The sequence below is a fragment of the Mandrillus leucophaeus genome, unplaced genomic scaffold (assembly GCF_000951045.1).
Source record: "Mandrillus leucophaeus isolate KB7577 unplaced genomic scaffold, Mleu.le_1.0 Scaffold35, whole genome shotgun sequence".
In the NCBI taxonomy this organism is placed as follows: domain Eukaryota; kingdom Metazoa; phylum Chordata; class Mammalia; order Primates; family Cercopithecidae; genus Mandrillus; species Mandrillus leucophaeus.
The window spans coordinates 3,093,817-3,120,676 of record NW_012103698.1 but is presented as its reverse complement, the minus strand read 5'-3'; the positions used below and the strand labels follow the sequence as shown (position 1 = coordinate 3,120,676).

At 53.1% G+C, this 26,860-nt stretch overlaps 3 protein-coding genes across 3 annotated transcripts in view; 2 read left to right on the top strand and 1 right to left on the bottom strand.

The window, feature by feature from the left end:
* Positions 1–2,558: 2,558 nt before the first annotated feature.
* Positions 2,559–7,614, top strand: GCHFR (GTP cyclohydrolase I feedback regulator). Its single transcript, XM_011989291.1, has 3 exons — positions 2,559–3,412; positions 5,286–5,380; positions 6,967–7,614. The coding sequence occupies exons 1-3, from the start codon at positions 3,377–3,379 to the stop codon at positions 7,088–7,090; spliced, it is 255 nt and encodes an 84-aa protein (XP_011844681.1). The 5' UTR covers positions 2,559–3,376; the 3' UTR covers positions 7,091–7,614.
* DNAJC17 (DnaJ (Hsp40) homolog, subfamily C, member 17) overlaps positions 7,597–26,860 on the bottom strand; it is a 49,063-nt gene continuing 29,799 nt past the window's right edge. The window contains exons 2-11 of the mRNA XM_011989293.1: positions 20,343–20,412; positions 19,950–20,008; positions 19,628–19,715; positions 16,298–16,383; positions 15,956–16,052; positions 15,322–15,365; positions 14,803–14,880; positions 14,133–14,213; positions 13,504–13,614; positions 7,597–7,790 (exon numbers count right to left, since the gene is read on the bottom strand). Of these exons, the coding sequence (XP_011844683.1) occupies positions 7,668–7,790; positions 13,504–13,614; positions 14,133–14,213; positions 14,803–14,880; positions 15,322–15,365; positions 15,956–16,052; positions 16,298–16,383; positions 19,628–19,715; positions 19,950–20,008; positions 20,343–20,412 (837 nt within the window). The 3' untranslated portion in view covers positions 7,597–7,667. The remainder of the gene's footprint in view (positions 7,791–13,503; positions 13,615–14,132; positions 14,214–14,802; positions 14,881–15,321; positions 15,366–15,955; positions 16,053–16,297; positions 16,384–19,627; positions 19,716–19,949; positions 20,009–20,342; positions 20,413–26,860) is intronic.
* Positions 9,781–12,234, top strand: LOC105546166 (chromosome unknown open reading frame, human C15orf62). The gene has a single exon (XM_011989292.1). It carries the CDS (start codon positions 10,308–10,310, stop codon positions 10,833–10,835), a length of 528 nt encoding a protein of 175 aa, XP_011844682.1. The 5' UTR covers positions 9,781–10,307; the 3' UTR covers positions 10,836–12,234.

Genomic DNA, 26,860 nt, shown 5'->3' with positions numbered 1-26,860 from the left:
ACTGAGAACAACGATCATATTTATTTGAAGGTGGTGTGGCAGGATAGTTCTGTAGCACAGTTTAAGAGGCGTATACCACCTGGTAAACTGATGAGAGCCTATTGTGAATAACAGGGTTTGTCAATGAGGCAGATCAGATTCAGATTTGACGGGCAGCCAATCAATGAAACAGACATACCTGCACAGCTGGTAATGGAGGATGAATACACAATTGATGTGTTTCTGCAGGAGACAGGTGTCTACTAAAAGAGGAACCTACTACTTTACTCCAAACCTCTGTTCTTACAGACCAAGACTATATCCTCAATTAGAAAACTGCAATTTGGTTTCACTACATCCTGACCAATACAGTATAGTTCTATTTCATTTTCACCTTCTCCTTTCCTTTGTTGTACATACGGTAACGGGTGTGTGTGTACCAGCATGTTGCATTTGTGTTTTTGTTTGCTTTTTGTAAAATGGCCAAAGGTGTGTTCTGATTACTGCTTCAGAACAAGTGGAGATGAGATTTCTGGGTGACAGAGCGAGACTCTTCAAAAAAAAAAAAAAAAAAGAATCAAAAAAGGACATCAAGTGGAGATGGGACTGGGAAAATACTGGTTCTGTGAAAATACCCCCTTTCTCCATTCGTAGCATGCTCATTCAGCTCTTATCTTTTTTTTCATATATTTTAGACGGAATCTTGCTCTGTTGCTCAGGCTGGAGTGCAGTGGTGTAATCTTGGCCCACTGCAGCCTCCGCCTGCCAGGTTCAAGCAGGACTACAGGCATGTGCTACCACATTTGGCTTTTTTTTTTTTTTTTTTTTTTTTTACAGAGTCTCACTCGGTCACCTAGGCCGAAGTGCAGTGGTGTGATCTCAGCTCACTGCCACCTCTGCCTCCTGGGTTCAAGTGATTCTCCTGCCTCAGCCTCCCAAGTAGCTGCGACTACAGGTGTGTGCCACCACGCCCAGCTAATTTTTGTATTTTTGGTAGAGACAGGGGTTTCACCATGTTGGCCAAGCTGGTCTCGAACTCCTGACTTCAAGTGACCCACCCGCCTTGGCCTCCCAAAGTGCTGGGATTACAGACATGAGCCACTGCACCCCACTCAGTTCTTATCTCTATATTCCAGTAAGTTATATTTTGCTCTGTTTTAACTAAAAAATGACAACATAAAAATCCTTCCATACTTCATTCAACTGAAGAATTTTAATGTTTTTCATTTATCATTGTAAAAACCAAGGACAATTGTATAACTTAAAAAAAACCTTCTAATCAATGGATGATTTTTGTACATAGCTTTCACATGCAGGGTAATCTGTCTTTAAGTAGGGATAGATTACTTAAAAATAAACCAAATCATGCCTCACTGCAACCTTGACTTTCTGGGTTCAAGCAATCCTCCCAGCTTGGCCTCCCAAAGTGCTGACATTACAGGCGTGAGCCACTGTGTCTACAAAGTTTTGTGGTTTAGATAAATTTGGTTAAAATGAAAAAAAGTAAAATTTAATTTGTATTTCCTGGATTTCTAATAATGATGTACTGGGCATCATGTTATATGTTTATTGGTCATTTGTATTTCCTCTTTTGGGAAGGGCCTATTCAAGTCAGTTACCCCTGTTTTTTCCATTGTTCATCTTTTTCTCACTGAGTTGTAGGAGCTCCTGGGCATTAATCTTTTGTCAGTTTTGTTGTTGTTGTTTGTTTGTTTTTTGAGACGGAGTCTGGCTCTGTCGCCCAGGCTGGAGTGCAGTGGCCGGATCTTAGCTCATTGCAAGCTCCGCCTCCCGGGTTCACGACATTCTCCTGCCTCAGCCTCCAGAGTAGCTGAGACCACAGGCGCCCCCCACTACGCCCGGCTAATTTTTTGTATTTTTAGTAGAGATGGGGTTTCACTGTGTTAGCCAGGATGTTCTGGATCTCCTAACCTCGTGATCCGCCCGCATTAGCCAGGATGGTCTCGATCTCCTGACCTCGTGATCCGCCCGTCTCGGCCTCCCCAAGTGCTGGGATTACAGGCTTGAGCCACCGCGCCCGGCCTTTTATTTTCTAGAAAACCAATCACAGGCCAGGTGCGGTGGTTCACGCCTGTAATCCAAGCCCTTTGGGAGGGCGAGGCGGGTGGATCACCTGAGGTCAGGGGTTGCCACGAGCCTGACCAACATGGAGAAACCCCGTCTCTACTAAAAATACAAAATTAACCAGGCGTCGTGACGCATGCCTGTAATCCTACCTACTCAGGAGGCTGAGGCAGGAGAATCGCTTGAACCGGGAGGCGGAGGTAGCGGTGAGCTGAGATGGCGCCACTGCACTCCAGCCTGGGCAATAAGAGCGAAACTCCATTTCAAAACAAACAAACAAAAAAACACCAATCACAACAAGGCAGATAAAGAATGATGAGTTGTCAGATTTTGATACCTGCGAATGAGGGGCGTGGACGCACGATTGGGAACTTGCAGCCGCTTATTGGTGACTGGTGCGGGGGAAGTTGTTTCATTTGCCCCAGGTGTTGCCCAGTGACCTCCGGCACGTGCGCCGCGTCTGTCCAGCTGCGCGGGAAGCTCAGGGGAGGGAGGGCCAGGTTCCATCCATTCAGTCCCTCCATACCTGGCATCCAGCCAAGCGCGCGGTTCCTTTACAGACTTTCCTGCAGGTCCACAGAAATGCAAGGATCCGCCGCTGTGCTGGAATCAGAGTCTGGGAGGGGGAATGAGCAGTGCACCCGGGATGGTATTTTAGTTGTTGTCTTCAGGGCTAGCCCCGAGCCTCGTGCCCCGGCCTCCTCAGCCCTTACGGAATCTCTGGAGCGCGTGTCTTGACGAAGGGAAGTGGGGCCCCGCTGAAGCTGTCGAGGTGTCTCTGAGGGGGGTGGGCTGGGGCCTGGAGAAGCCTCCATTTGCTCTGGGCTCTGCCTGGCAGGGACTTTGGAACCTGGCCTGCAGAGTTGCAAGAAGCGGGCGCGGGGGCAACACGCGCGCGGGGAAGCAGGAAGATCACAGGCTGCAAAGAAAACAGCACTGAGCGTCCTGGAGGACGCTGGAGCTTCAGGATAGTGTCCTTTCAGACCGTGGGATCGTCCCTTCCTCCCCGCACTCCACCTTCCCGCAACTGGACCACTCGGCGGAAGCTTCAGGTGGGCCCCGGGGTCCAAGTCCGCCGCCGGGAGGGCGGGGACGGGCCCCGAAACGCGGACTGCAGGGCGCGTCACGGCAGCTGCTCCTGATTGGCGGCCACGGCGGCCATGGGCGGGGCGCCCCGGGATTGGCGCCGCCTGTGGCCAGAGCCAGAGTAACGGGACTCCCAGCTGTGCGTCGCAGTCCCGACGCCAGGAAGGCTGGAGTCGGCGCCCAGCCTAGAGCCACCAAGTGGGAGCCAGGGCGGGACGCGCGCACCATGCCCTACCTGCTCATCAGCACCCAGATCCGCATGGTGAGTACCGGCCGCCCGGCGACTTGGAGCCAGGACCAGGCCCTAGGGAGCTGCGACCGCGCCTTCATGCCTCTCTCCTGGGCTGCACCCACCGGGGGCTGGACCGGGAACCCGCCCAGACACGCCCCTTTGGCGGGGGAGAGGGAGTGGAGAAGCTGGTTCAGCCTGGCTCCCGGGACTCAGCGAGCTCTGGCCGGCCCGGAGCCTTTATTGCCGCGAAAGGGCCCCGGTACGTGCGTCCCGGCAACAGGGCCACCTCCGGGCGCTTCCGGCTCCTGTCCTACCTGTCGGCGGGAGGGACCCAGGGAGCCCCGGCTTCACGCGCAGCACCCAGTGCCCTGCACAGAGCCGCTCCGCAGGGGAAAAAAGGGGGAATAACCTGAGGGAAAGAAGTTTGGAAAAGATAAGGACGTGCCAAGGCGCTAAAACCCCTGTGCCAAGTCCTTGACCCATAAACAGCAACTAGCTGCACCCTTAGGCGCTTCCAGGAAGGGCTATCCCTGAAGCTTTAGGAAAGGAAGAAAAGAAAGAACCCCCTGCTTGGGAAAAAAGGAAGGCGAGAAGGGGCCGTGCAGTTGGAGGTGGGAACACCATGAATTCGAAGTCATGTTCCTTTCTCTGGGCGCAGTTTCCTTATCTGTAAAAAGGTTCTGATTGCCCCTCAGAAGTCTCCTTTTAGCTTCAGAAAGATACGACTCTGCCCCCAGATGGGCAGCAAGGTGCTCCTCTGCCCCTGCCCACTACGGGTACACAACCCCCTTGGTGGGTTCACCACGCAACAGGAGAGCTCTTGCAGAGCGCTGGGCAGCGGTTTGTGAAGCAGCCATCTGCGCAGCTATCAAAATGTGGATTCCTGGGTCCCTTCCCAGATCTCCCAAAACTCTGGGGCTTGGGAATCCATACTTGGAAATAGCCTCCAGATGTGATTCTTGTTTTTCAAAGACATGTCTTTATTGATATGTAATGTGCATACCATAAATTCTTTGATTTAAAGTGTACAATTCAGTGTTTTTTTAGTGTACTCAGAGTTGTGCAACCATCACCATAATCAGTTTTAGAACTTTTTTTTTTTTTTTTTTTGAGACGGAGTCTCGCTCTGTTGCCCAGACTGGAGTGCAGTGGCACAATCTCAGCTCACTGCAAGCTCCCTCTCCTGGGTTCAGGCCATTCTCCTGCCTCAGCCTCCCGAGAAGCTGGGACTACAAGCGCCCGCCACCATGCCTGGCTAATTTTTTTTCTATTTTTAGTAGAGATGGGGTTTCACTGTTTGCCAAGATGGTCTCGATCTCCTGACCTCGTGATCCGCCCGCCTCGGCCTCCCAAAGTGCTGGGATTACAGGCGTGAGCCACCGCACCCGGCTAGAACATTTCTAATACCCCAAAAGGAAACCCTGTACCTACTGGCAGAAACTCGTGATTTCCCCCAAGTCCCTCAGCCCTAGATAACCACTAATTACCTTTCTGTGGTAATGTGATCTGTGTCTGGCTTCTTTCATTTACATAATGTTTATTTTGTTTTTTTAAAATGGAGTCTCACTCTGTCGCCCAGGCTGGAGTGCAGTGGTGCAATCATGGCTCACTGCAGCCTCAACCTCCTCCCACTTCAACTGATCCTCCCATCTCAGCCTCCCGAGTAGCTAGGACTATAAGGCTGAGCTTTAAGGGACTAGGGAAGGCCCCTACATCGCTCCTCCTGATCATTGGTGGGCTCCACCCCTTCGCAGCTTGTGCTCAGCCCCTAAGGATTCTTGCTACTCTCTGTGGCCTTTATCTGAAGCTCACTCGGGACTAGCAGGCAGGGGAGGAAGGAGACGCAAAACCTTCTACCTCCTCCTGGCAGCCAGCCAAGCAGCCACTGTGGCTTACCTTGCAGGAGGTGGGCCCCACTATGGTGGGTGATGAACAGTCGGATCCAGAGCTGATGCAGCATCTGGGGGCTTCAAAGAGAAGTGTCTTGGGAAACAACTTGTAAGTAGCAGCCTCCCTCAGTATCCTCTCCCTGCCAGCCCCTATACCTGCCTCTGCTCCCTTTACACAACCTCCAAGCCCAGGGACAGGGCCCAACATCAGAGCCCCTGCCTGCATCCTGGGGCTCTGTTCTCCGGAGGAGTTGGTCCCATCTGTAGCCTCTCCAACATTCCCCCTCTCCTCCATGAGGCTTGCTCTGAAAGCTTTCCACATCCTTACTGGAAGCGCAGAAAACAGTCTGTTCCCTGGGTCTAGGACTCCACTAGCGGACTGTTGCTTGCCCTGCCCTCTCCTCTCTAAGCTGGACCCCATCAAGCCCAGACAGGCACAGAGAGAAAGGTTTTTGTAGTGAGGATCTGGCTGAGTCGCAAAGCTAAGTCCTAGAAGCAGGGAGCCGGGAGCCTGGGTCCTACCTCCAGGGTGGCTGCTGCCTGGGGACCTGGCCATTTCCCTTGGCATCCTTCCTAATGCCTCCATGTCTAAACTGTGACCACTGCTTCCATTCTTCCTCTCACCCCTGGAGGCAGGGAGAACCCAGGCTACACAGGCTCTCTGCAAAGACTTGCCGGAGTGCGTCCCAGTTCAAAGAGGGGAAAGAGAAGGAGGGCTGATCCCAGCCCCTGGGTCAAGGCTGGGGGAAAGAAGCCAGCCCCCTCCCTTTGCCATGAGGCACCTGCCTCTCCATGCCCAGCTTGGGGCTTGAGCCCTTTGTCTGCTTCATGGTCCTTCGGCATCAATTAAACCTGAAAGGACCCCAGCATTATCCATGCTAGGGAGTGGCACACAGAGCCAGGCGTTACTGGGGCTCAGCCTTGTTGCTTCAGAACTGCAGGACAGCCAGTGAGGGGCCTGGAGGCTTATTTTGTTTTGTTTTGAGACGGAGTCTCACTCTGTCGCCCAGGCTGGAGTGCAGTGGCCGGATCTCAGCTCACTGCAAGCTCCGCCTCCCGGGTTTACGCCATTCTCCTGCCTCAGCCTCCCGAGTAGCTGGGACTACAGGCGCCCGCCACCTCACCCGGCTAGTTTTTTGTACTTTTTAGTAGAGATGGGGTTTCACCGTGTTAGCCAGGATGGTCTCGATCTCCTGACCTCGTGATCCGCCTGCCTCGGCCTCCCAAAGTGCTGGGATTACAGGCTTGAGCCACCGCGCCCCGCCTGTTTTGTTTTTTTGAAATGGAGTCTCACTCTGTCACCCAGGCTGGAGTGCAGTGGTGCAATCATGGCTCACTGCAGCCTCAACCTCCTCCCACTTGGAGGCCTGGGTGGGGAGCAAGCCCAGGGAGGGGAGGCAGCAGGGCTGTGGTCAGACTAACACGGTCTACCATCTGGGACGCTGGGGAACCTGCTTAACCCCTGTTTTCTCATGTATCAATGGCCACAACAGTGGCACCTTCACTAGCTTGTTGGAAATAAATGAGATAGCTCGTGAAGTACCTAGAAGGGGAGGAGGCAGGGGGCGTGCACTTACCCAGCCAGCAAGTGTGAGTCACTACAAGAGTGGCCAGGCCGCCTGCCGCAGACACTAGCTTTGGACCAGGAGCTTGCTGTGTGCCCCTCCTCACCCCACCCATTCTGTCTCTTTGCAGTTATGAATACTACGTCAATGACCCTCCCCGCATAGTCCTGGACAAGCTGGAACGCAGGGGCTTCCGTGTGCTGAGCATGACGGGGGTGGGTCAGACGCTGGTGTGGTGCCTGCACAAGGAGTGACCTTCTCACGCTGATTTGCAGCCGGGGCGCCCCTGTGGAGGGGCTGCTGTGGGCCCTGAACTCCAAGCTCCTGCCTGACTGACCACCTTGCCCCTCTCTTCCCAAATCGTCACCGCCATGGGCCCAGCCCCAACAGGCAGTGAATGGCCTTCTCTGAAACCTTGCCTCAAGCAGTGGGAGAGGGCAGTGCCAGGTGCTCCCAGCTGCCCTCCTGCTTCGGGCCTGGGCCAAGGGCCTTGGGCAGGCCATGTTCCTTGGGCAGCTGCCCCGGGCCGGAGCTGGGCACCCCAGGGGCCCTGGTGCGTGACTCCTGCATAGCTAGCCCAAGCCAATAAAGGGCAGTGATGAGTGGCTGCGCCTGTGCTCTGCTTGTGCACGGACTCTGGGACTCTCACCATGCAGAGTGTTTCCCTAGGGGTCTGCCCACTTCCTGGGAGGGGCACCAGGCCTGGGTGGAACCGTCTGCCGCAGAGCCCAGCACCCTATACCTATGCATGGAATAGAACTAAAGTCTTAAAAAAAAATTTATTGGTGACGTTGAAGAAAAGGGCTGAGGGATGGGTGGCTGGAGCCAGGGCTACGTGGGCGGCCCCTCCTGGTCCTCCTGCTGCATCCTTGCGATCAGCTGTTGCCGCTCAGCCGCCTGGCGCATGCGCATCATGACGAGACTCTCATAGTCCCTCTCTGACAGTACTGAGCCCTGTTGGACAGAGCAGGGATGGAGAAGGGTCAGGGACGGCAGGGCACAGCCCCACAGACTCCAGACTCCAGACTCCGAGGACGGTGCCGAGGCAGAGCTGTGGTCTAAGAGTCTCAGAGGGAGGAAAGCAGAGGAAGGGAAGGAACCTGGAGCATCCTTCTGGAATCCTGGCTTACCTGTGACCCACAGAACAAGTCACCTGTGGCCTCCAGGCCGGCTTCTACCCAGCCAGCTCCCCCTCCCTTTCCCTAGGCCCCGTCAGCTCTGGTCCATCTGTTTTCCAGGAATCACCTGTGGGCCCTCTAGCTAGGCCCTCGTCTCCTTCATTTCCTCTGGGCCCTTTATCCTTCACCCCTTTCCCTCTACCCCATGGCTTCTGCCTCTTAGGTTCCCAAGGAAGGGAAGTTGAGGTGCAGGGATGCACCTGGCTCTGCTGGGCAGTGACCCCGGCTCTGTCCATGCCCGGTGCCCTGTGGTCTGGCTCCTGCTGAGGATGCAGAAGGGAGCCCTACCCGAGACAGCCCGGAATGCCCCGCCCTCGAAGGGGAGAAGGGCAAGCATGAGACCAGCGTGCCTCTAAAACTACACACCAGGGCTCCTGGAGGGCAGGGCCCATGGCTCAAAGCTTTTATGAACTTGCCAGCACAGTGCAGGAGATTAAGGAATGCTGTATTTACATAATCAAAAGAATAATAAACAACCGTCTGAATGGGCCAAGGCTGTAGGGTGGAGAAGCAGCTCTACAGTGGGGCCTAGGCTGCCAACCCACACCCTGATAAGGTCTGCGGTGGGAATTAAACCTTTTCCTCCCTCAGTGCCGCTTAGGCTGTGTGATGATCATGTGGTCCCAACAGCTTCTCAGAGAAGTGTGAAGCCCACCTGAGATGGCAAAGAAGTGAGCTAGGCCAGGGATTGCAGGATGCGGTGGCCTGCCCATAGCAGAGAGCTGTGGGGCCCTGATCCGCGGTACCCCACATGGGGATGCTCTCACGGAACAAGGCAGGAGGAAAATGTGGTGGTCAGTGACCCGGGGAATAGGAAGGGAGCGGCTGGGATTGAGATGCCAGGCCCGGGCCAGCAGGTTTGGAGTAAGGGGTGTAGAGAAACAGGAAGTGTTACTCAGCCTGGGTTCCCCTGCTCCTCCCGATAGCTGCACCTCTCCCCTCTCCCCTCTGCCCGGCTGCAGCAGTCCCAGCTAGGCCGGACTGTTCAGTGTGGCCCAGAGCACGGCTGACAATTCACAGCAGCCTCCCTGGCCCAGCTTCCCGCAAGAGAAGGAGGACCCTAGAGGAGGCCGGATAGCCAGAGGGGAAGGGCTGGAGCACGGCCAGGCAGCAGGCAGCATGGCCCGGCCCTCAACTGCCGCTCTCCTGGCAGGAGCCTATGAGGGTAAAACAAGGGAGGACAAGGAAATAGCAGCCAGGCTGATGGCAGGCCAAGAGAAGGCCACGTCTCCCGTCCCCAGGTTAATGCTGCTCTGCCAAGAAGACTTGGAGCCACCCTTGGCGGGCCCCCAGCCCAACCCTAGGCAGCAGAGCCCGCCCGTCACACGCATGGGGCTGTTCCCCGTTAACACACCCTCTGCCTCCTTCCCTGATCCCGCAGGTTCTGCTCATGAGGGCCTGACAGCAGGGCTGAGTCACCCACACCAGCCACAGGTCTCTTCCTTCCCCAACAATCGTTCCACACGCCTGCCTTTCAATTAACTCCCACCCGCCCTGAACTCCTCCTACCCAGACACTATGGGCCGGGAGCCAGGCGCACCTGCCGGGGCCCAGGGTGGTGGGGCTGTGATGAGAAAGGAAGCCGCGTGGTGACACATAAAGCAGGGCTGCCCCCACATGAGTCCCCAGAGGAATTTTAAGCTCCCCATTGCCCTGGGGTGTTGGTCCCAGCTGCCCCATCCCTGCACGCGGATGCTGCAATTACCCAAGAGCATGAAACCTGGCTTCCCACCTGACTGAGTCAGCTGAGAACAAAAACACATCTCCACCGCCACAAACAGCCAAGCCACTAATCAGAGTCCGGGAGCCACTGGCAGAGAGGGCACGGCCCCACACTGCCCCAGAGACGCATAGGAGCCAGGCAAACACCAGGGCGAGTGAGCTCGGGCCATCTGCTGCCTGCCTGTGGAAGGAGCGCTCGCCAGCCTCACCTGGCCCGAGAAGGTCCATCTCTGCCTCCGCTGGGGCTGCCTCATTCTGACTCCAGTAAGTGCTGCTGCTTCCACCTGGGGTTTTTCCACTGCTCTATTCAGTAACCCGGCCACTCCTGTCCCTGTGGGAAACTCCTGCTGCCAGGAACTCCCAGCTGTGTGCTCTCCTAGACAAAAAAGTTCCTTCTTCCTGAGCCCTCCACTCACCATCCAAGATGTGGTCAAAGGTCTGTGCTGAGCGGAAACCCCAAGGCCTCTGCTCCTAGGGCAGCCTCCCCAGCTGCTGGCACTCACTGCCCCAGCAGGGACCGCATGCAACCTGGCTGCTCCTGAACACCTGTCTGCGGGCTCCCCTGGGCCCCATGGAGACCTGGCGGAAAGGCTCCTTCCGCAACGCCTCCTTCTTCAAGCGGCTGAGCCTGGGGCGGCCACGGCGGCTCCGGCGACAGGGCAGTGTGCTTAGCCAGGCCAGCACAGCGGGTGGGGACCACGAGGAGTATAGCAACCGAGAAGTCATCCGGGAGCTACGAGGGAGGCCAGATGGCCGGCGCCTGCCACTGTGGGGGGACGAGCAGCCCCGGGCCACCCTGCTGGCCCCACCCAAGCCCCCACGCCTCTACCGAGAGAGCTCAAGCTGCCCCAACATCCTGGAGCCCCCACCTGCCTACACAGCAGCCTACTCTGCCGCCCTGCCATCGGCGCTCTCCCTGTCGAGCGCCCTCCACCAGCACTCAGAGAAGGGCCTTGTGGACACTCCCTGCTTCCAGAGGACACCTGCCCCAGACCTCAGTGATCCCTTCCTCTCCTTCAAAGTGGACCTGGGGATTTCACTTCTTGAGGAAGTTCTGCAGATGCTAAGGGAGCAGTTTCCCAGCGAGCCCAGCTTCTGAATGGGGTGAGGGTGGGCAAAGCCGGGGTGACTGGAAGAGCCAGAGGCTGGGGATTAAGGAAAGGGCAGGGACAGGACTCCAGGCCCATCGCTGGAGGGTTCAGGCAGGCAGAGCTCCTCCATCCTGGGGGAGGATTCCAGGATAGGAATCCAGGGCTCTGCCTGCTCTCTGGGTCCTGAAGCGTCCTCCCAGGCACCCCAGAGTGGAGGGACAGAGGCAAGCTGGAAATGTTGAGGAGGGGGGCCCCTTCCTGGCAGGACCCCTGAAGGAAGCTGGCTATTCTGGGAAAGGGAGGCTATGTGTGGCAACCACAGGAACCAGGTAGAGACTGGCAGAGCCAGCAGGTGGCACGGGGTCAGATCAGGGAGTGGGAGGACACAGACTGGGCAGAAGAGATGAGTGCCCTGTGCCAGCCTCTTTGGAAGCCAGCGTCAACAGAGAGAGGTCACAGGACAAGCCTGGGTAAAAGCAGTCCAACCCTGGCGGAAGAGGAAAGTGGGAAGGCCCAGGAAGAAAGGGGAGAAAGGCCTGACCCTGTCTAATCTGGTGGCCACTCACTGCATGACACCGAATTGAAATTAAATAACAATTCAGTTCCTCACTTGCACCATTATTCCAGATTCCACATTCCAAACGGCTGGTGGCCACACATGATTAATGGCTGCCACACTGGTTGGTGCAGAATGGACGCGAACATCGCTGCACAAAGTTCTACTGGACAGCGCTGGCTAGACCGTGGCCTGGAGCCACCAGCAAAGGGGAGACGCATACAGGGGCTGGCCACATAGGAAGAGATAGGTAGAGATAGTGTAACTTAGGAAAAGACTAGGCCAATCCTTAGCAGAAATGAGGATGTGGTTCAGTCTGCCAACACAGCTACCTGGAGCAATCCCTGGTGAAGGCAGCTCTAGAGAATGCCAGCCAAAGGCACGCGCACGGCTTACAAAGGGGTGCTTTGGGGAATTCCCAGAATTATTAGTGTGGGAGCCCTGGCAGATTTCCTTCCTTGAAGAGAGGAGAACTGGATCCAGGGATGGGCATTCAACGGCGAAGCAGCACAGCTGGTCTCCAGACCTGTCTCCCAGGATTAGAGAGTTCTGCCGCCTGAACCCTCTGACGATGTGCCTGCCAACCAGGCCAAGCCCACCGGGTCAAAGCCACAGCACAGGCTGCGCTATGGCCCCACCCCATGGCCTCACCAGAACACAGAAACCAGAGCCCAGCAGCACTGGCAGGGCTGTGTGTTGGTGGCCCCCAGGCCTCACTAAGAGTAGCAAAGGGGAGAGGAAGCTCTGACACTCACCATTTCTACAACCCAAATCGGCGGCCTCCCTCTCTCCTCTTGTGTATAGGCACCGAGCTGTGGCTACAGCAGAGAATGAATAAACTTCTAACACAATCTATGGAGTGTTATCTGGGGCTGTGAAATGCTGGGACTTGAAGGTGGGAATGAGGTCTCTAAAGCAGGGCCCTGAGTCAGGCCCAGGCCAGTTTGTTTCCCTCCATCCAGGATCTGGGACATACTTGCAGAAAGCTGCTTTCCAGTCACCCCCGTCAAGTGGAGGGGCAGGCAGGGCAGCAGGCTGGCGTGGGTAAGGTAATGAGCAGCCTCCTGCCAGCCTGCCGAGGGGCTGTGGACACACCAGCCAGGCCCTAGGCCACTGCAGAGAAGGGGAGAACCAGGTTGCTAGATCTTGCCCCCAAAGCAATCTGTTCAACCAAGGTGGGGACAGGTGTGGCCAGGAGCCCCAAAGCCCCAACCTTTGTATCCAGGCCAAAAGCCACCAGGGCCATGGTTGTGGGTCGGAGGTTACACACAAGCTGGAAGGTCTACGCTTCACCTCAGGCAGGGGACCCAGACTCTGGGCAGGCAGCACTCTGTGTCAGCAGGGTAGCCAAGGTTACTTTTCTTTTTTGAGATGGAGTCTCGCTCCGTTGCCCAGGCTGGAGTGCAGTGGCGCGATCTCGGCTCACTGCAAGCTCCGCCTCCCAGGTTAAAGCAATTCTCCTGCCTCAGCCTCCTGAGTAGCTGGGATTACAGATGTGCACCAACATGCCCAGCTGATTTTTGTGTTTTTGTAGAAATGGGGTTTCACTATGTTGGTCAGGCTGGTCTTGAACTCCTGACCTCAGGTGATCCGCCCCCCTCGGCCTCCCAAAGTGCTGGGATTACAGGCGTGAGCCACTGCACCCAGCCTGCCAGGGTTACTTCTAAGAGGAGACATTGCCTCTTGACAGTCGGTCCCTGTCTGGGGCAGCCAGGGACATACCCGGAAAATTGAAGTGCTGGGAAGGAAGTGGCTGCCCTAGTCACCTGCCCCTTCTCTGCAGCACTGGGTCGTCTAAGCTCCAAATGCTTCACACACCACAACCAAGCAACCTGAGGGTCAGGAAGATCCCTTTGGTGAGAAGGAGAGTCCCAACAGGAGACCAGATACGGAGAGAAAGCAAGGTCTAAGAATACAGTGTGGGTGGGGCCTCTTTGGCCCTCAGAGAGGAAAAGGGGTCAAGGTGAAATCATAGCCCCTTTTGCCTGGGTTGGTGGACCTGCCAAGCTCACTCTAGGACCCAAGACCTGAATTTGGGAGGAAAGAGCCTGAGAGGAGCCCAGGTAGGAGGAAGAGCTCCGAGACCTGAGTGTCCAGCCGGGCGAGGCCTGACTCCTCACCTTTGACAGTCCTGAGTAGCTGTGGCCCACGGCACCCTGGGGCTGTCCCTCCAACCAGGAAATCTTCAGAGGGTTATCCACCAGGCCAACTTCATTCTGGACAGCCAGCTCCTGCCAAACACAGCATCTAGTCCTGTCCCATCCATCGAGTCAGCTATAAAGAGGCTGTCTCTACCCCCAGCGAGAACAGAACCAGCGTTCTAGCCCTCTAAGCAGAGATGCCAACCTCAGCAGTCTTCAAGTGACGGGCGTTAACACTTTGGCCTTTCCTGCGGGAGAGGGGGTTGGGGGGAGCTTTCTGATGTGGGGCGGTGAGGAGCACAAAGGGTGAAAAGGCAGTGCCGGGGCTCACAGCCCCGAGGGGTGCAGGTGGAGGGTGTGAAGCCACCAGCAGGGAGCAGAGTCAAGTCTGTGCTCTCCTTTCTCCCCAGAGCACCCCCCATCCATCCCTTTACACATGGTGCCTCTATTTCCAGGAGTCAGGGGCCCCTGGGAGGAGCCTTGGCTCTAAGCTGGCCCGGAGATTCCCCAGGAGTGTGGACCACCTAACTCAGAGGGCCCACAGAATTGGGTCCCTGCCCCAGAATGACAGGGCCACGAGGGCCCCCCAAGCCTCATGCAGCACTCACCGCCGCCTTGACAGTTGCAAACTCCACCACAGCAGTGCCTGGCTTCTTACTGGAAAGCACCAGGTTGAGAACCTCGCCATACTGTGGGGACAAAGGGGTCCTAATGAGCATGACTTGGACTTCAGGATGGCCCAGGTCATGCCAGAGACAAGCCTGGGCTACCTTGAAGTCCATGGGGCTTTTTCTGTTGGGAGATAACTTCTTGCCCCACCTACTTATCTTAGTGAAGTGAGATCAGAGATAGGAAAGAAATTTTTTTCTAGGAACACAGAGCAGCAAAGGAATGATGAGCAAAGCCCTGGTGACTTAGACTGACATATTTCATGCACAGCGTCCTTGCTGGTTGAACGTGGTGAAAAGTTTTTGTGCCCGATACCCACCTCATCCCTCCCAACCCACTCAGCCAAGCTCTTTGCTTCTAAGGGTAAGGGTTAGACTGAGGTAGCAAAGGACGGAGGGCTGGAAGGGAGCACATGGCCACACAAGTGAAAGGAGGGCTGTAGCCTGGGGAGAAGTCTTTAGGTCATCCCATGGTCTACAAGACAGGAAAAAAAAAAAAAAAGCAGGTAGATATGTTAAGGGAAGTTCAGGCATTGAGAGCAGAGGCCTAGGGTGTGGGCTGAGATGTGGACTGAGACGATAGGAAAGACGGGACGTCAACAGGGCAGACCTTTTGCAAAAGCCGTAGGAGGACGTCTTTGGAGTAGCCACTTTTTGACTCATCCTCCTTCTTGCACTTCCATTTTAGCTGAAAAGACAGACTCATGAAACACCGATTCTTGGCTGAACAGTACCTCACCCCACGACAGCTTGACAGTCTGAGCAGACATCCTCCCACCCTCCAAGTCTCCAAGGCTCCTGCAATCTAGGGAGTGCCAGCAGAAACATTTTCCCGGTGGGAACTTGTAGGCAGGATGGCCTGCTCACCCCAGGGACGCTTCCCGCCCAGGAAGACCCTCTCCTGAGAGGGCTTCTAGGGAATGCTCTGCCCTGTGATCAGGGCTAAAAGCAGCCTTTGGTGGCAAGCTCTGGTCTCCAGGTGGCTGGAACATGGAGGGAGGTGGTAATGGTGCTGGCTCCACGCAGATCCAGTGGCCCCACCAGAAACCCTCAAGCCACAGGAAGCATCTATTCCTGCTGAGAGGAGGTGGTGAGTGTGAGGCGGCCCACGGACCCTGCCCAGGCTCACCTTTAGTTTGGGGGTTCCTTGGCCTTCAGTATTTTCTGCCTTTCCTAGAAATATTGGGAAAAGAAGAAAAGTAGAGTATGTCAGAGTCTCCCAAAGGAGATGCAGCCCAGAGCCAGAAGGGTCTGGAAAGGGTCACTCCTGACCAAGGGGTGCCCAATACCTGCCCAGCACTGGTGAGGGCCTGGTGGGGAAAGTAGATGCCCATCCCCAGAAAAGCTGCCACCCCAGGGTGGTCTACCCAGCTGCCTCCTGAAGGCCACCTGTCAGCACTCTCTGAATGGAGAGCTAGGAACACCTTCTAGGGGCAGGAGGCAGAGACAGACCATGAGGTTCTACGGAAACAAAGTGTCCCAGAGTCCCTCCCTGTGGTGATCTGCCCCAAAACAGGGCCAGCTCTGCTTGGGACTAAGACAAATGTGGCCAGGAGATCTCAGGCAGAGTAAAAAGCAAATAGGCCCCAGAGAACTGAGAGGAAGAGGGGATCTGCATGTGTCAGAGTAAGGTACCATGGGGTGACCCCAGGGTCCTAGCAGGTAGAAGCCTCCACAGCAGCTCCACCGAGCAGCCAGCATGGCCACTCTGAGCAGTCTGGAGCTGCCTTGGAGGGGAGATAGGCGGGGTGATGGATCTGCACCTCTCAACCTGTGGTCATGCTCCTGGCGTATCTGCTCCCGGATCAGCCTCTGCTGTTCCTCCAGCTGCCGGGAACCCTCTTCTCTCAGGCGTTCGATCTGCAGAGCAGGGGGTGGGGGTGATAATTCTGTGCAGGTCCAATTCCAGGCTGGCTCACCTTGTAAAAAGTCCCTGGGAGCTTCCACCTGCAAGCTAGGGCTCAGCAACCTGTGGGTGGGACAGAGCACCCAGCTCCCACTGAAGGTGCAAAGAGCATGCCCTCTCCAGCCATGGCGACCACCAAGTTCATCCTCCCCGCCTCCTCCTGCAGGTGGCCCTCTGGCCAGTGTGCCTGAGTGCTCACCTCTTGCTCTAGTGTCCTGGTGCTCCGGCTCTCCTCTTCCTCCTCACTCTCCTGGGCCTGGGCCTGCCGCTCCCGGGCCTCCAGGTCTAGGCACAAGGGTTGAATGACCAAACTGCTGGTCTGTTCAGTTTCCACGTGGCCTCGGCCCACCTCAGCTCTGGCTGCCTCCCCAAAGTCTCAATCACGATGAGACCATACAGTAACTCTGCCCCCTCCCTCCATGCCCAAGTCCCCGAGTCAATTTCCATTGAGAAAAATCACAGCACAGAAGGATGGGGTGTAGCAGAGTGGCCAGGGGTCTGGAAGAGTTAAAAACAGCTCACACTGACCAAGCTGGTTCTCTCTAGTGAACAGGGTGTAGGTGGTGCTTATGTCAGCAGCCCAGGGCCATGTGTCAGCCCAGGGCCATGTGTCAGGGGTGCCAATGGGCGGAGCTGTTGGGTTTGATTCCTGTGGTTCGGCACTACAGCTTGACCTTTGGCTTTGATTCTTTTCACACACTGAGCTCAAGTTCTCACTGTCCCCTTTAGCTCCCACCTCAGCTCACATTTACCAAGCCTCACTGTGGACCTGGCTACAGGGATGGGCAGAGCATTAGGGCATCACCCCGGGTCCCAGACTATGTGAGCTCATTACCTTCCAAGGGAAACCTGCTTGCAACCATGTGCCAGGCCAGCTGCTGTGAGAAACCCTTCTCTTAGGCCAGGGAAGTTTGTGCACTTTACTTACTTAGAATCTCCTTTTCTCTCTCTCTTTTTTTTTTTTTTTGAGATGGAGTCTCCCAGCACCTGCCTTTTTTTTTTTAATAGAGAAATGGATATTGGGATGCTATATGCACACATTAAAATATACAGATGTTGAAGAGCAAGAGGAAAAGGAGAAAACTTAAGTAAAGAATGCTTGGACTGGGCCAGGCACAGTGGCTCACACCTGTAATCATAGCACTTTGGAAGGCCGAGGGGGGGTGGATCACCTGAGGTCAGGAGTTCAAGACTGGCCTAGCCAATGTGGCAAAACCCCGTCTCTACTAAAAATACAAAAATTAGCTGGGTGTGGTGGAACGCAATTTAGTCCCAGCTACTCGGGAGGCTAAGGTAGGAGAATCGCTTGAACTCAGGAGGCAGAGGTTGAAGTGAGCCGAGATTGTGCCACTGCACTCCAGCCTGGGCAACAAGAGCGAAACTCCATTTCAAAAAAAAAAAAAAAAAAGGCTGGGTGCCGTGGTTCATGCATGTAATCCCAGCACTTTGGGAGGCCAAGGCGGGCGGATCATGAGGTCAGCAGATCAAGACCATTCTGGTTAACATGGTGAAACCCCATCTCTACTAAAAATACAAAAAATTAGCCAGGCGTAGTGGCGGGCATCTGTAGTCCCAGCTACTCGGGAGACTGAGGCAGGAGAATGGTGTGAACCTGGGAGGCGGAGCTTGCAGTGAGCCGAGATTGTGCCACTGCACTCCAGCCTGGGCCACAGAGGGAGACTCTGTCTCAAAAATAATAAAAAAAAAAAAAAGTGCTTGGACCATGCTGCTATAACCAGTGATGTTTTTTTAAGTGAGAAAAAAAAAAAATGCTTGTACCAATCTTACTGGGTTGATGAAAATGTTCCAAACCTGATTTATAGTCAGAGTTGCATCATTTGGTAAATTTACGAAAAATCATTGAAGTGTACACTTGAAACGGGTTGATGTTATGATATACAAAGAATACCTCAATAAAGCTATTAGAGAAGAGAAAGCCTGGACCTCTTTGAATCCTTCTGAGGGAGCTTCTCAAAGTGAAAACTCTGGGTAGGAATTGGGTTTAGAACAAATTAAAAGACCCAGCCAGGCACAGTGGCTTGCACCTGTAGTCCCAGGTACTCAGGAGGCTGAGGCAGAAGAACTGCTTGAGCCCAGGAGTTTGAGGCTGCAGTAAGCCATGATGGTGCCACCCTAGCCTGGGTGACAGTACAAAACCCCGTTTCTCTATTAAAAAATAAAAAAAAAAAGATTCAGCCAGAAATGGTGAATACAAGCACCAGTTTTTTGTTTGTGTGTTTGTTTGTTTGTTTGTTTTTTGAGATGGAGTCTTGCTCTGTTGCTCAGGCTACAGTGCAGCAGCATGATCTCAGCTCACTGCAACCTCTGCCTCCCGGGTACAAAGCAATTCTCTGCCTCAGCTTCTCGAGTAGCTGGGATTACAGGCGCCCGCCACCACACCCGGCTAAATTTTGTTTTTTTAGTAGAGAAGGAGTTTTACCATCTTGGCCAGGCTGGTCTTGAACTCCTAACCTCGTGATCCACCTCTCGTGATCCACCTCAGCCTCCCAAAATGCTGCGATTACAGGTGTGAGCCACCGCACCCGGCCACAAGCACCAATTTTACTCACCCTAGATAAGTTTAAATCCCAGCTCCAGCAAGCTCTTAAACTTTTGGTGCCTTAGCTCCTTTGCCTATAAAAAATGGCTTCAGAGGCCAGGTGCGGCAGTGCACAGTTGTAATCCCAGCACTTTGGGAGGCTGAGGTGGATAGCTTGAGGCCAAGAGTTTAAGACCAGCCTGGCCAACATTGTGAAACTCCATCTCCACAAAAATTGAACAAAATTAGCTGGGCATGGTGGTACACGTCTGTAGTCCCACTACTCGGGAGGCTGAGGAACCAGAATCACTTGAACCCAGGGGGTGGGGGTTGCAGTGAGCTGAGATCGTGCCACTGCTCTCCAGCCTAGGTGACAGGGTAAGACCCTGTCTCAAAAAACCATGTTTTTTGTTTTTTGTTTTGAGACGGAGTCTCGCTCTGTCGCCCAGGCTGGAGGGCAGTGGCGCGATCTCCACTCACTGCAAGCTCCGCCTCCTGGGTTCACGCCATTCTCCTGCCTCAGCCTCCCGAGTAGCTGGGACTACAGGCGCCCGCCATCGCGCCCGCTAATTTTTTTTGTATTTTTTTAGTAGAGCCGGGATTTCACCGTGATAGCCAGATTGGTCTCGATCTCCTGACCTTGTGATCCACCTGCCTTGGCCTCCCAAAGTGCTGGGATTACAGGCGTGAGCCACCGCGCCCGGCCCCAAAAAACCATGTTTTTAAAAAAGGTTTAGTACCCACACTTCCTTGTACAGTTATGACAATTAAAGGGACAATAAGGCATTTGTCACATGCTTAGCTAATATTAAACCTCATTATTATTCCTAAGAGTGTCTTTAAGAACCAACCTCTAAGAGCAGCATTTTGCCCAGAGCCTGAGCCAAAAGGCTTTGAGATGAGTTGCTGGAAGTGAAGCTTCAGGTGAGGGAGATGAATGAAAATGGCCACAGGAAACCACAGGCCACCAAGCACTATGATGGCACCTACCAAGCTTCACTTTCTTCCTTTTCTCATCTAGTTTCTGGGTCCTCTCTGCTGCCTGCTTCTTGGCTTTCCTGACCTTGTCATATGCAGCCTGGCAGGAGAAAGGGGCACAGGGCAGACGGTCAGCCGGAGAGTAAAGACAGAGCCCCAGCAATCTGCCTGGCCCCTAGCCCAAGGGCCATCAGAGTGGCAGCCTGGTGACTGGGTCTCCTGGGCTGAGACAGCAAGGACCGTGCCACATGGCAAAGGGCAGAGGACTGAGGTTGAGGGGCAGCAGTAGTCTCTAATCAAGGGGGACGACTCCGATGAAGGAGGCTATGCTTACCCTTGCTGCAGCATCAGTCAGCACCTCCAAGGCCTGAGAAAGCTGGTGGAAGAGTTGAGCTAAACATAAGGATCAAAAAGAGAGAGAAGAAAAATAAAGTTAAGACTTTGTGATGGTGTGCGCCCTCAAAAAAACAAACAAACAAAAAACACTTAAAAAAAGCCACAGGATGGGAGAAAAGCCGACATCAGCAGATGACAGACCAATAAGAAGGGGTGAGCACCTCAGCAACTGACCAGACACCCCTAACATGAAGGGAAGCCCTGGGACCCACGGCCCGGAGCCAGGCTGTGTGTAAGTACACCCCACAGCACTCACGTGCAGAGCGTACATCAGGAAACACAAGGCCTGGGTGAGTGGCTCTTTCTCCCCATGCCCTCAGAAGAGTCTCACCTGCTCTTGGATTATCTGGATTTTTGTCTGGGTGGCAGGAGAGGGCCTTCTGCCTATATGCCTTCTTTACCTGGAAGAGTCAGACACAAGACACTGTCATTCCCTCTCATCCCAGGGACAAACAGGAAAACCTTGCTCAATGGGTAAGGGGAATCCCACACACACCTAAAAGAGAAGCTGCTGGCGCCCACTTCCTAGCCACCAGGGAGGCTTGCAATGAAGGAGGCCAAGGCCATGGAGGGAGTGAGCCACTGTCGCCCAGCCTAGGAGCTGGGCCCACTTCCTGCCAAGTGCTCAGTCTCACCACTGCAGATGTCCACGGGCTGCTGGAACAGGCAGGAGCACAGTACCCTGCTTTCTCTACAGCCACTCGCAGACAGATACTCTACACATTCTTGGTGGGCCTATAAACTGGGGCAACCTATCTGGAGGAAAATTCAGCCATCAAAATCTAAAATGTTCTTTCCCTTTAACCCAGTCCTAGGAATCTGGACTTGTAGAAGTACGGCAAAATAAATATACAAGGATGCTTTCTATAACACTGTTGATACCAGCCAGCCAAGATCCCCATCAACAGGGAGACTTATTTAAAAGATGATGATTGGCCGGGCGCGGTGGCTCACGCCCATAATCCCAGCACTTTGGGGGGCTGAGGTGGACAGATCACCTGAGGTCAGGAGTTCGAGACCAGCCTAACTAACATAGTGAAACCCCGTCTCTACTAAAAATACAGAAATACGCTGGGTGTACTAGCAGGCACCTGTAATCCCAGCTACTCGGGAGGCTGAGGCAGGAGAATTGCTTGAACCCAGGAGGCAGAGGTTGCAGTGAGCCGAAATCACGCCACTACACTCCGGCCTGGCGACAGAGCAAGATTCTGTCTCAAATAAAATAAAAGATTATGATTGAGGCCAGGCATGGCGGCTTATGCCTGTAATCATAACACTTTGGGAGGCCGAGGCGGGTGGGTCACTTGAGGTCAGGAGTTGGAGACCAGCCTGGCCAACATGGCGAAACCTGGTCTCTACTAAAAATACAAAAATTAGCTGGGTGTGATGGCATATTCGCCTGTAATTCCAGCTACTTGGGAGGCTGAGGCATGAGAATAGCTTGATTCATGGGGAAGGCAGAGGCTGCAGTGAACCAAGATTGTGCCACTGCACTCCAGCCTGGGCGACACAGCGAGACCCCGTCTCAAAAAAAAAAAAAAAAAAAAAAAGATTATGATTGGCCAGACATGGTGGCTCATGCCTGTAATCCTGGCACTTTGGGAGGCTGAGGTGGGCGGATCATTTGAGGTCAGGAGTTCAAGACCAGCCTGGCCAACATGGCAAAACTCTGTCTCTATTAAAAACACAAAAATAAGCTGGCCATGGTGGCGTGCACCTGTAGACTCAGCTGCTCGGGAGACTGAGGCAGCAGACTTGCTTAAGCCCCAGAGGCAGACGTTGCAGTGAGCCGAGATCATGCCATTGCACTCCAGCCTGAGCGACAGAGGAAGACCCTGTCTCAAAAAAATAACAAAAAATAAATTTAAAAAAGTTTGTTCAGGAATTTGCTACGCTTATTAAAATTTTTTTTAATAAAAGATTATAATAGACAGAGGTATCCATGTTCTGACATAGATCTTATTATAAACTTTTGAGTTTAGGCTGGGTGCAGTGGCTCAAGCCTGTAATCCCAGCACTTTGGGACGCCAAGATGGGTGGATCATGAGGTCAGGAGATCGAGACCATCCTGGCTAACACGGTGAAACCCTGTCTCTACTAAAAATACAAAATTAGCCGGGCATGGTGGCGGGCGCCTGTAGTCCCAGCTACACAGGAAGCTTAGGCAGGAGAATGGTGTGAACCCGGGAGGCGGAGGTTGCAGTGAGCCAAGATCGCACCGCTGCACTCCAGCCTGGGCGACAGAGCAAGACTGTGTCTCAAAAAACAAAACAAAACAAAAAAAAAAAACTTTTGAGTTTAAAACAAACAAATGGCCTGGGTGCAGTGGCTCACACCTGTAATCCCAGCACTTTGGGAAGCTGAGGTGGGAGGATTGCTTAAGCTCAGGAGTGTAAGATCAGCCTGAGCAATATAGTAAGACCTCATCACTGCTAAAAATAAAAAATTAGCCAGGCGCAGTGGCTCATGCATGTAATCCCAGCACTCTGAGAGGCCAAGGAGGGAGGATCACGAGGTCAGGAGATCAAGACCATTCTGGCTAACATGGTGAAACCCAGTCTCTACTAAAAATACAAAAAACTAGCCGGGCATGGTAGCATGTGCCTGTAGTCCCAGCTACTCAGGAGGCTGAGGCAGGAGAATTGCTTGAACCTGGGAGGCAGAGGCTGCAGTGAGCTGAGATCATGCCATTGCACTCCAGCCTGGGCGAGCAAGACTCTGTCTCAAAAAAAAAAAATTTTTTTGTCAGATGTGCTGGTGCATGCATGTAGTCCCAGCTACTCAGGAGGCTGAGGCAGGAGAATTGCTTGAACCTGGGAGGCAGAGGCTGCAGTGAGCTGAGATCATGCCATTGCACTCCAGCCTGGGCGAGCAAGACTCTGTCTCAAAAAAAAAAAATTTTTTTGTCAGATGTGCTGGTGCATGCATGTAGTCCCAGCTACTCAGGGGGCTGAGGCGAGAGGATCGCTTGAGCCTAGGAGTTCCAGCCCAGCCTGGGCAACACGGCAAGACCTCATCACTACAAAAATTTTTTAAACATGAGCCAGGTGTGGTAACATGTGCCTTTGTCCCCCTACTCAGGAGGCTGAGGTGGGAGGCTCACTGGAGCCCGGGAGGATGAAGCTGTAGTGAGCATGTTCACACCATTGCACTTCAGCCTAGGTGACAGAGTGAGACCTTGTCTCAAAAAAGAAAAAAATTAAATCAAATTAAAATAAAAAATTAGCTGGGCATAGTGGTGCGTGCCTCTAATACCAGCTACTAAGGAAGCTGAGGCGGGAGGATCACCTCAGCCAAGGATTTTGAGGCTGCAGTGAGCTATGATGATGCCACTGCCCTCCAGCCTGGGTGACAGAGCAAGACCCTCTCTCTTAAATAAATAGAAAGAAACCCCAATATTTCTTACATAAGTAAAAATAAACACAGCTACCAAGATTCTCTTTCGTGTGTTACCTAATAGCTGTTGTAAGTGAAGAGAGGGTACACAACCCCACAATCTGTCCCCTGCCTCCAAGGCCTTTGCTTTCTCCCTTCTGCTCGGTGTGTTACCTGCTGCTCAAACCTCCTGGAGGAAGAGCTAAGCAGACTGGATTTCTAAGCTTCCAAGACGGACGCAAGAAACGCTTCTACGCCCAAGTGTGCTACCTAAGGCCTTTCAGAGGTAAGCAGCCAGCATCCACCAGGTGAACACCTGCTGGGCAACTCCTAAGTCCACGAGGCAGCCACGGGCCCAGGACCTCCGGGGGTGTGCTGCCACCTGCTGGGCCACAGCCAGGGCACCTGCCAGGGCAACCCAAGCTGTTTGGTTCTCCCGACTGGACTGCGCTGGAGGCAGCAGGAACCACCCAGGACACGCGCTGGGCAGAGAGGGTGTAGACGTGCCGCCCGCCTTCCCAATCGCCCACTGAAGCACACCTGCCCTGCCTGCTCACTTCCCATCCTAACCCTCCCTCCCTAGCTGTTTTCACTACAAAGAAGAACAGTATTAAGGGAAAGGAGGTGCTAGCTTAAGACAGTGTCATCTTTACTTTTTAGGTCGCTTATCATTCGTCTTTTCTCTTTTGCTCTCTTTGCCTGCTTTATTGTGCCCCCAGCCTCTTTCCTTTACTGAACATTTTTTATATTTCAGGGCCCTTTGTTTGCTTTTTTTCAACAAGTAAAACAATACCAAAAATATTATAAAGATGTTCTTTCTCAATGTCCCCAGCCCTCTGACATCAAGGTTCGTTCCCACACATATAAGCACCTACACACACTGATAGGAGTCTGTTGGGTGTTTGTTCCTAGCCTCTGGGCGCCTCCTCTCTGATCCTATCTCCACCCTCTCTCTGGGATGGGTGAGAGGAAGGGAGGGGGAGGTGGTCCATGTCCCAGTATCTGTGGCATCACCTGCAACTCTACCTTCAAGATGAACTTCCTCAGGACTAAGAGTAGTAGTCTTGCCCCAGGGATGTAGGCGGGTTTTGTGGAAGATGTTTTATTTTGTATCATGGGGCTCTTTCAAAGTAGGGTAGGCTGGGCGCGCGTGGCTCATGCCTGTAATCCCATTGCTTTGGGAGGCCAAGGTGGGTGGATCACTTAAGGTCTGGAGTTTGAGACCAGCCTGGCCAACATGGTGAAACCTTGTATCTACTAAAAATATAAAAATTAGCTGGGAGTGGTGGCGCACGCTTGTAATCCCAGCTACTTGGGAAGCTGAGGCAGAAGAATCACTTGAATCCGGGAGGCAGAGGCTATAGTGAGCTGAGATTGTGTCACTGCACTCCAGCCTGGGTGACAGAGTAAGGCTCTGTCTCAAAAAAAAAAAAAATAAATAAAATGGTTTGTATGTTCCTTTTTGTAAATCTGAGAGAGGGAGTAGGAGTGAGTGTGAAGAAGAAGGAGCAGGCTGGGTGTGGTGGCTCATGCCTGTTATCCCAGCACTTTGGGAGGCCGAGGAGGGCCGATCACTTGAGGTCAGGAATTCGAGATCAGCCTGGCCAACGTGGTAAAATCCTGTCTCTATCAAAAATACAAAAATTAGCTGGGTGTGGTGGCACACGCCTGTAGTCCCAGCTACTAGGGAGGCCGAGGCAGGAATCTGGGAGGCAGAGGCTACAGTAAGCCGAGATTGTGCCACTGCACTCCAGCCTGGGCGACAAAAGTAAAATTCTATCTCAAAAAAAAAGAAGAAGAAGAAGAAGAAGGAGCAGTAAGAAAGCAAGACAGAAGGGGTGTCCAGCAGTGGTATCTCCTTCGTTTTCTTTCCTTTTTTTGAGAGAAGGCTTTCTGAATTTTATTCTAAGGGAATGATAAATATTGTTTTGTGTTTCATAATTTATTTTGAGTATTGGAAGTTTGGTTTTTCACTGTAATAGGAAAATAAAATTATTCAAACTGAAAAATAATTATGTAATAATGATAAATTAATCTACATATTAATTTGCTTCCTTGTCAATTCTCTTTCCAGAATGTGTTCCTTTAATAAGCAACTTGAAGAAGCTGATTGGAAAAAAAAAAAAAAGTTAAGTGTCTTTAAGAGTCTCATCAGATTTTATTTGATGCAACTAGTTACAACTGTAACAAGGTTCTCTCACTCCCCACCTGGGTGAACCCCATCCTACCCCTGGCCCTTCCAGCCTCCCACACTCCCAACGTTTACAACAAAACACGACTGCCCCAATCAATTTGATGTATCCTAGACCGCCATTCCCTCAATGGCCTGGCATGTGCCTCAGCTTCCAAACCACCTTTTGAAAGTATACAGAGCTGAACATTCTGTATTTCCAGGTCCTTTAGGAAAACACTGCCAGTCTCATATACTGGCTAGGTATTAGCAGGGAGAGAAGTAAGGTCCCTAAAGAGCTCTCCGAGAGCCCCTCGGTGCAGCACTGCACTGACCCCACCTTGTGTGTTCGCTGATGGAGATCTAGGATATGCAGGTTCTGATTGGGAGATGGGGAATACGGAGAACAATCAGGCATGTTCTCTGACACTGACGAAGGATACTGTTTAGCAAAGAGGACGCCAGGGAAAGCAATCGGTTCCAATTACAATGTGTGAGATGCCTAAGAGTGGTCCATAAGAATGGGAACACAGAGAAGGTAGCAACTAATTTAGCTCTGAAGGCTTCCCGGAGGAGGCAGTATCTGAGCTGGGTCTGGAAAGGTGAGTAGTTCTCCAGGCAGAGAGCCTGAAAGAGCCTTCAGAACAGAGGGTATAGGAGTTTAGACTTCTCCAGACCAACTCAGAGGAGAAACAGAAAAGTTCTACTTTAAGGAGGAAAAGGTTCTGAGAACGGAAAAGAACATGAAAAAAGACATGTTTGCCATAAAACATGGAAATAAAAAATAGATTTTTTTGTCAAAGGACATTTTGGTTAATTAAAAAACTTCAACCAAAAAATGTCATAGGGCCGGGTGCAGTGGCGCGTGCCTGTAGTCCCAGCACTTTGGGAGGCCAAGGCGGGAGGACTGCTTGAGCCTGGGAGTTCAAGGCCAACCTGGGGAACATAGTAAGACCCTATCTCCACAAAAAATTTAAAAATGAGCTGGGTTTAGCGGCATGCAATTCAAGAAGCTGAAGGGGGAGGATCACCTGAGCCCAGGAGTTTGAAGCTGCAGTGAGCCATGATCTTACCACTGCACTCCAGCCTGGGAGACAGAACAAGAACCTGTCTTTAAAAAAAAAAAAAATTAATAGAGGAAAACTGTAGGAAAAGAACAATGTGTACAAACAGATTTCAATGGACAGACCTGGGATAAAGAAATGCTGGGGAATAGGGGTAGGATACATACAGGCAAAGAAACGCAAACCAGGCCCAGGAAGAGGAGAAAACAGGGATTTAAAAATGATAAAGTTGGCCGGGCG

What these genes read in the sequence shown, in the direction of transcription:
- GCHFR (XM_011989291.1), top strand. Translation starts at nt 3,377, where the DNA reads ATGCCCTACCTGCTCATCAGCACCCAGATCCGCATG. An exon ending in TCAGCACCCAGATCCGCATG is followed by an intron (nt 3,413 to 5,285) that starts GTGAGTACCGGC and finishes CTTACCTTGCAG; the next exon opens with GAGGTGGGCCCCACTATGGT. An exon ending in AGTGTCTTGGGAAACAACTT is followed by an intron (nt 5,381 to 6,966) that starts GTAAGTAGCAGC and finishes GTCTCTTTGCAG; the next exon opens with TTATGAATACTACGTCAATG.
- LOC105546166 (XM_011989292.1), top strand. Translation starts at nt 10,308, where the DNA reads ATGGAGACCTGGCGGAAAGGCTCCTTCCGCAACGCCTCCTTCTTCAAG.